The sequence below is a fragment of the Zingiber officinale genome, chromosome 3A, assembly GCF_018446385.1.
Source record: "Zingiber officinale cultivar Zhangliang chromosome 3A, Zo_v1.1, whole genome shotgun sequence".
Lineage (NCBI taxonomy): Eukaryota > Viridiplantae > Streptophyta > Magnoliopsida > Zingiberales > Zingiberaceae > Zingiber > Zingiber officinale.
In genome coordinates this window covers 94,812,171-94,820,712 of record NC_055990.1, presented here as the reverse complement: position 1 = coordinate 94,820,712, position 8,542 = coordinate 94,812,171, and the positions used below count along the sequence as shown (strand labels likewise).

Genomic DNA, 8,542 nt, shown 5'->3' with positions numbered 1-8,542 from the left:
AATTTTAACCTATGCTAGCATATAACACACGCATACACACACATCACAGTAAATAAAAGCAATAAACATGGAAATTAATTTTCCAACTATTATGACATTTTCATCACTGTCCTCCGTGTGCTCCAACCCTAGCTGCTGCCTTCTTTAGCCATCGCCATCGGGTCAAGTCATCACATCCATCTTGCTTCTTATTCCGCTGCACCTCTGGTACTCCATAAGTACCACGCATCGCAAGAATCCGATCCGCGACAAATATAGAATTTTACATATATCGATCATATATTCCATAAATGGAATGTACATGTATTCTAGATCGAACAAAAAAATGTAAAATCCTAATAACTAATACAGCTCCTGCTGTATTTAATTTTACAATCATGCACACACAATTAAATGCCCTTGACATGTCCAAGGGTCCAATCACACACAATAAAAATATGTCATAATAGTTGGAGCCTGCAACCACAAAGTTAGCACATCCTACTATTATCCTGCCTAAATTATGTATGACATGTGCATGACCTATTTGAAAACCAAACACACAGAGGCAAACCCTAGCTCTGATACCAATTGTTGGTTAGTTCTAAGAAAATCGTACCGGTTCCACTGTACAAAAATTTTTTGTACAAGTGTCGAACCTTTCCTTAAATAACCTATTGTGTTCTTTAGAAGTTAAATTAGGAATCACAGACGGAACTTAACATCATTGATTCCAAATTTAACTTATCTGTTCTTAATGGTTTAGATTTGAATCGCAAGCGGAACTTAACACTATTGATTCAAATCTACCTAAGTTATTAATTCCATAAATATTAATTTCCAAAATTGGCTTCCAGGACTGCATGGCGAGGCACATGGCCTTCTTGGATATGGGAGCAACCACCACCGCTTAGGCAAAGCCTTTTAAGGAAAGCTAATATTTATTTCCTTAAATAACTCTAGGTTAACCAAAAAGAACAATCGAATCACATATTCGAAAAAGAAGAAAACACAAACTCGAAAAAACTATTTCGAAAACTCTAGAATCATATGTCTCTTGTGTTTGGTATTTCCATAAATAACTATACAAAGAAAACTAGTATGATGCGGAAAATAATTACTAGTTATATCTTTCTTTGTAAGCAAAATAACCTCTTGATCTTCTACTGTATTCCTCTTCTTATCTCGGACATTGTGTGGGCAACGATTTTCCGAGATGAGAACCACCAAGCTCCTTCTTCTCCAAGCTAGACTCGGCCACCAAGAATTCTCCATGAGAAGTAGAGGTCTGGCCACCACCACCAAGCTTCAAGGGATGCAAGAAACAAAACTTCCTTTCTCTCCTTCTTCTCCTAGCTTGAACCGGCCACCATCAAGAGCTCCAAGAGGGAATAAAATCGGCCACTAGAGAAGAAGAGAAGAGGAGAGGGAGAACCTCTAAGGGCCGACCATACCAAGGAGAAAAAGAGAGGAAGAAAAGAAATAGAGTTGTTCTCATGAAGGCACCTCTACCCCCTCTTTTATAATCCTTGGTCTTGGCAAATAAGGAAATTTTAATAAAAACTTTCTTAATTCTTTTGTCATAAAAAGGAAAATTTATTTAATTAAAATAATTTTCTCTTCTCCAAATTATTTGGCCGGCCACACTTCTCCCCAAAACAAGGAGAGTTTTAATTAAAACAAAAATTAAAACTTCCTAATTTATTTCCGGAAAAATAAAAATTTCTCCAATAATTTTAATCCCTTCATGATTGGTTAGTAAAAAGGAAATTTTATAAATTAAAATCTTTCTTTTAAACATGTGGATAATTTCCAAAAAGGAAAGTTATCTCTAAAAATTAAAATATCTTTTCAATCTACAAATAAAGAAAGATATCAAATCTTTTCTTAATCTTTTGTAGAAACTAATAAAAGAGAATATTTAATTTTTAAAACTCTCTTTTAAATTATGATCATGGTTAAAAAGGAAAGTTTTCTCAAAATTAAAATCTCCTTTTAATCTACAAATAAGGAAAGATTTCAAATCTTTTCTTAATCTTTTGTAGAAAGCTATAAAAGGAAAGATTTAAATTTTAAACTCTCTTTTAAAATCATGATATCCACATAAGAAATAATTTTAATAAAAAAACCTTTTTAATATTCTAGTGGCCGACCACCTAAGCTTGGGACCCAAGCTTTGGCCGGCCACCAACTTGGCTCATCCACTTAGTCTTGGTCGGCCCTAGCTTGGGTTCCAAGCTAGCTTGGCCGACCCCATTAGGATGGGTAAGAAGGTGGGTATGTGGTGGGTATAAATCTCTATATATAAGAGGCTACGATAAGGACCGAGAGGAGGAATTGGTTTTAGTCTCCCGATAAAATTAAGCTTCTCGTGTTCGCCCCGAACACACAACTTAATTTCATCAATAATAATTTATTCCACTAAAGAACTATTATTGAACTACCGCACCAATCCCAAATTACATTTTTGGGCTCCTTTCTTATTATGAGTGTGTTAGTCTCCCTGTGTTTAAGATGTCGAATGTCCACTAATTAAGTGAGTTACTGACAACTCATTTAATTAATATCTTAGTCCAAGAGTAGTACCACTCAACCTTATCGTCATGTCGGGCTAAGTCCACCTGCAGAGTTTAACATGACAATCCTTATGAGCTCCTCTTGGGGACATTATCAACCTAGATCACTAGGGCACAGTTTCCTTCTATAATCAACAACACACACTATAAGTGATATCATTTCTCAACTTATCGGGCTTATTGATTTATCGAACTAAATCTCACCCATTGATAAATTAAAGAAATAAATATCAAATATATGTGCTTATTATTATATTAGGATTAAGAGCACACACTTCCATAATAACTGAGGCCTTTATTCCTTTATAAAGTCAGTATAAAAGAAATGACCTCTAAATGGTCCTGCTCAATACACTCTAAGTGTACTAGTGTAATTATATAGTTAAGATAAAATAATACCTAATTACACTACGACCTTCCAATGGTTTGTTCCTTTCCATCTTGGTCGTGAGCTACTGTTTTTAATTTATAAAGAACTGATAACACGATCTTCTGTGTGTGACACCACACACTATGTTATCTACAATATAAATTAATTGAACATCTACATTTGGTATATATAAATGTAGACACTTGACCAATGTGATTCTTATAAATGTTTATACAAAAGCTAGACTTTTAGTATACACTCCAACATCTACTATGTGAGACCCTTGAGATTATAAGTTAATCTCAATCTTACTCTAAGTGGCTATTTAGCCGTTTACTTGAAGTTCTGATCAGTGTCTGCTACTTTAGTATGTTTCCTATTGGCTATGGATGATTCGGTTTATGGAGCATAATTAGGAAAGCGAATGATTAGAATGAATATATTCTAGTTAAAAAGGAAGATTAAGATTGATTTACATCTATGACATTTATTCACTGGTACTAGTTACATTTTTAGTTCAGTATATAAAATGTAATTGTGAATAATTTGTTTGATTGGAGATGTTGAACATGCTCTTGACATATAGTTAATATGAGGGATTAAAGATGTTCATATTGATGTAAATAATTTAATCTGAGGTAAAGGCAAGTCATTGATGTATCTGATTCGTTCAATGGAGCAGCTAAGTAAGGTGTGACAATTTTCTTAGCAATTGAATGCTCAATGTGCTTACTGTTGCACGAACCATTTTCCCTAATGTATGGAATGGATGTTCTTATATGGTCTTGGTGACTAATTATGCTCTGGTTTTCGTGACTTGATCCTCATAAAGTCTCGTGACTTATTTGGTCTTTGTGACTAATTAATTTTGCTTTGGTCTTCGTGACTTGATCGTCAAATAGTCTATGTGACTTATTTAGTCTATGTGACCAATTAATGTTTGATTTTGACGTTATAACATGATCACCTTGTAGTCTACGTGACTGACATGGTCTACGTGACTATATAACCTTATGGATTAACTTGGACGAGTGAGAGATATTGGACGTTGAGAGGAGATGAAGGGGCGTTGCTTCCCCTTCATCTCCCCTTTATGCAAACGTCAAGGAGACGAAGGGGTGTCCTTTCCCCTTCGTCTTCCTCTTTCTTCTTATAATAGGCGTCCAAGATAAGATCAGAGGAGTGATCAAGGGAGGAAGCAAAGGTGTGAGGTGATCGTGTGCAAGAGAAAGAGAATGTCCTGGGCTCCGGGATTTGGTTCGTGAAAAAGTTCGAGGAGGTTCGAAGCGGTGATCTTCTCGGCGACAGAAGCAACAGCGTCTTCGACGACATCTTCTGTGATTTCTTCGGGAGATCAATGTAAGTCATTTACAGTTTAGTTTCTGATTTTATTTCATGCTATCAGGATCAACATTTTGAGATGAAATATTCCGTCTCAAACTTTTTTAAAGACTGGAAAATGATTTTCAGAGACGAATTTTTTTCTTTTCTTGTAGTGATCTAGTTCTGTTCTATCCAAGGGTGAACCTTTCATGAGACCAAAGAGGTGACTGTCTTAGGGCCCAGCCCAAGAAAGGGCCCAATTTTTTTTTTAATTTCAATAAAAAAACAAAAAAAACCCTATTCTCACACTCTGATGCACGCACCTTCTGCGATGCATGCACCAACGCTACTAGTCTGTGACACAAGTCTATCCTAGTTTTTTTTTTTGCACGTGATTTCTTCTCCGATGTTATTTCCACCGAGACGACAGAGGATAGAAATGCTAGTCCATAGAAGCAACAATTGGTGGGTTGCCTTCTTGGCAAGGATTGCAAGTTCTCTCTTTCTGCTTCTTCCCGCTCTTCTTGTTCTTGGTTGGGTCGTTTGATTTTTCATGCTCACATCAATTTCAATGAAGTCGTGGTCGAGGAGATGAACAAGTCTCTCTTTTAAGTGCATGAGTATTGTCTTTTTTAGATTGCAAGATTAGGATTTTTGAAGTTGTTTATGGTGATCAATGCATATGTGCCCAAATTGGAATCTTGTGAACTATCAATTATCATATAATATGCATCAATATCGTTCTAGTTATAAGCTTCAGTTGGTCATCAATTACTATGTGAGTGTTGATTATTAGTGTATGGTCTACATCAAGACATTTGATATTGTAATCAGTTTAAGGGCATTGCTAGTTTGATAGCCTTGTTGGAGTTTCATGGATTCAAAGTAGGGATGTACTTTGGATGCAAGCTCTTTGATTATTTGTAAACTAAAATTTACAGCTATTTATCGCAATAAAAGGCAACTTTTATTATTCGCTTTAGGCCTTGTTAAACGCAGGTACGACTGTTCTACCTAGGATAAATGCATAGAACAAGCAACATTTGGTTACCTCATCCTAAACCTAGAGTTGGTGCTCAGTTCACTCACACCAAGCACAACCCTACATCTTATTCTAGCCACAAAGCATCTTAGAACAAGATATCAAACCTTGCTTGGTATTACTATATATTGAAATTAATATATATGATAAATTAAAAATACTAATATTTCATGTAATAAGATCTCAAATGATGTAATAAAACACTAGTATTTCAAGTTAATAAAAAATTAAAAATACAAAATATGCCAATACAGAAACCAATAGAAGACTTGGACAAAAAAATGACATAAAAATAATGTGTTTTTTGTTAAAAAAAAATATTAAGATCTTTTAGTGTGGAACCATTAACTTCTTCATATTACACCTTTAGGATGAACAAAAGGCCGGAGAAGCAATAGGATGCACGAATCAGTATCAAATGAGACACCATCCAATTTAAAAATTAACTTCTGAATATCAACTCCTCTGTGGTTAATAGAAATAGCATTAGCTAATCCATCTTCACTCGCTGGCGGAACTTTAAGTACTTGTCCACTAGCCATGCTGCAAGTTTGCCCAAATTCCATAATATCATACAACACTTGCAATTTTTCTCCAGAAGTAATTCCAAATTACTTTTAGTCAAAAAGAAAACAAAACTTTGAACCTACACAAAAGTATCTTTGATAGTCTTTAGAAGCTTCAGACTCCAAAACATACAGATATAGACGGGATAAAACAAGATAACAAGGATGCTAAATAGAGGGAACAAGAATAAGCCAAAAGTGGGGCTAAGATATGTATGAAAACTGAGATGAATATCAACCATTTAAGGATCATACCTGCCAAACTAGAGTTCTAGCATTAGTTGCAAGATCAACAGGATGCCAAGGTTTATCACCAGATTGCAGATGGGCATCAAGGTTTTGCTCTATGATTTTACTTGACCCATGCAATATTCCCATGAGTTCCATGATCCTGAAATATCTTTCTGAAGAAAAATGAACACAGAGATTGGGCACTTGTACAGAAACTCTAGCTGATGGATACCTTGGATGGGGTACTTTAATCTTCAAAAGCACATTAGGAGAAAAACATTAAAATGGTAGATAAGAATCAACAACAAGAGTTAGCAAGTTAGCACAGTTATATAACTATTCTGCGAGGCTTCATTATCTAGAGTCTTGTAGTACTTATGTATAATAATATATGCTAGGGAACAAAGGAATAAAAACATTTTAAACCAGTGTACATCTATCCATCATATTTTTTAATATGCTTGCAACTTCCTTAAAACTTGTCCTTGAAACTTGTTAAGCTAAAGAATTAAGGAGCTCTAATTCTGAAATCGTAAAGTTGAGTTGCTGAATTTGATGTTGTGGTCAAGTTCTTGCTACAGATGTGAGAAAATTAGGTTTTAGTGGTGTAGGAGTCAGTAACTAAATCTGATAGAACTTGTGGAAAAATCTGCACAAGAAGTTGGAAATTATGTAAAAACAGTTGGAATTTTTTCAGGACCTTGCTGCTGAAATCAGTTCCAGGAATTCTAGTTACAAGGTTTGTTGAAAACAATGTCAATTGGTTCCATGAAGCTCACCTTGCATTGGCTCATAAGTCTCAAAATGGAACTAGGCAGAATTATGTTTTTTGGAATTGACAATGCTGGAATTGCTGAATTCAGAAAGTTGAAGATTGTAGTTTCATACATGGGAGGACAAGCTCAGCAGATGATTGCTTTGTTTTTTTTGGAAAATACAGTGATTCTGAATTTTCCAGAATTTGCTGATAAGCATAGGGGAGGAATGGATTGGACAGTATGAAAGCATTCCTTCCTAGATTCCGTATTGGAAAACTAATCAGTATCAGTGAGTTAATCCCACTGCTCTACTTGGTTATCAGCTCTCTGTCTTGTTTCTTTGGTGGTTCTATTTTCTCTTGATTACCTAATCATACTAGTAGCATTTTCAAACAATATGGATGTCTGCCTCATGGGATCAAGGATTGCATTTGCTTGCTCTATTGTTACTGTCTGTGGTGAAACTGGAGTTTCTGAAAATTCTGTATGTTGTGATTTGTGTGCCAAGCTTTTGCTGCAAGTTTGTGATCAGTGAAAAGTTAAACTCTTATTCCCTTATTGTCAATTGGTATTCTTTCCTTTACAAGCCTTTAATGATTCTAAACCTGAATTTCCTTTGAATCTGATTGCCTTATCTGAAGTTTTGAATTTCTGAGCTGAAACAAGGATTCTTGAGTCATATGTGTACCAAATTGGAAGGATGTTTACAATGTAGTGGAAGGCTTATCTCAATATGGAAAAGGATGTTTTAATCTGATGTAAATGTAGCAATGACCCGAAATTGAGGGAAAAAAAGAACTGCATTATAGGAAAAAAAAACTTGAAGTATTGTTGTGTGCCAAGTTTGCCTTGCAGCATCTGATCCGTGGATATTCCGAGTGCAGCTCTTTGCTCTTTCATTAGTCATTTGATGTTCCATTTATTCCATGAAGCCACCCCTTACTGACTCAAAAGCCTTGGAGAAAATGGTTACTACAGAATTTAAGTATAACTGAATCTGAATCCAAATTCTGAAATTACAGAAACTAAGATTTCTGATTTCTAAAATCCTTTAATCTGATTTTGACGTAACTGCAATCCTTTGGATTCTCTGATTTGTGAGCATTTATGGGTTGATTACTGAAACTGAAATACAGCAGTTGGTTTAACTTCAGTAACTCCTGCATATGAGCAACAAGAAGACATCTTCAAGCAATTCAAGAAGGGAGTGGTTACTGAAATGTTTTTACAAATAGCATTCTGATTTCTTTTGAACTGAGTCCTTGAAGCTGAATTTTGGGAATCGGAAGTGCTAAAGTTGGTGTTTGATATCTGTTCAGCTACTGGATGGTTGTACCAATCCTGTCGTCTTTCCGTTTTGTTGGGAGAAGATGAGCTTTCTAAACAGCAAGCAAAGATCAGAATTCAGCCAATAAATTCTGAAACTATATCAACAGAGGAAAAAAAAATCAGAATGTCAGTTCATTTCCAGAATTTTGTCAATAAAAAGAAATGAAAGAAACTATACTTCTGTTGCAGTGATGACTTAAATCAAAGCTTGTGCTATCTTATTTCCAAGTGGCATTCCCTCCTTTGCAAGATTTTTCATGATTCAAGCCTGCAGTCCAAGTTTCTGGAATTAAATACTTGACTTCCTGAATTCAGAATTGTCTTGATTTTGTTTGTGTGCCAATTCATTTATGCAATTCTTTAATCAG

The 8,542-nt window shown here is 35.2% G+C and overlaps 1 protein-coding gene across 4 annotated transcripts in view; it reads right to left on the bottom strand.

Moving 5' to 3' along the window:
• Positions 1–5,543: 5,543 nt before the first annotated feature.
• Positions 5,544–8,542, bottom strand: part of LOC122052074 — a 44,821-nt gene continuing 41,822 nt past the window's right edge. Inside the window, exons 8-10 of one of the 4 annotated variants that reach the window (XR_006131798.1) lie at positions 8,353–8,442; positions 6,112–8,224; positions 5,544–5,833 (exon numbers count right to left, since the gene is read on the bottom strand). Coding sequence is in view for 2 of the 4 variants with exons in the window: in XM_042613462.1 (XP_042469396.1) it covers positions 5,781–5,936; positions 6,112–6,339; positions 6,867–6,977 (495 nt within the window). In the remaining 2 variants the exon portion in view is untranslated. Of the gene's footprint in view, positions 5,937–6,111; positions 8,225–8,352; positions 8,443–8,542 lie in introns of those variants that run through there. The other 3 variants (XM_042613462.1, XM_042613463.1, XR_006131799.1) reach the window with 3 other exon arrangements.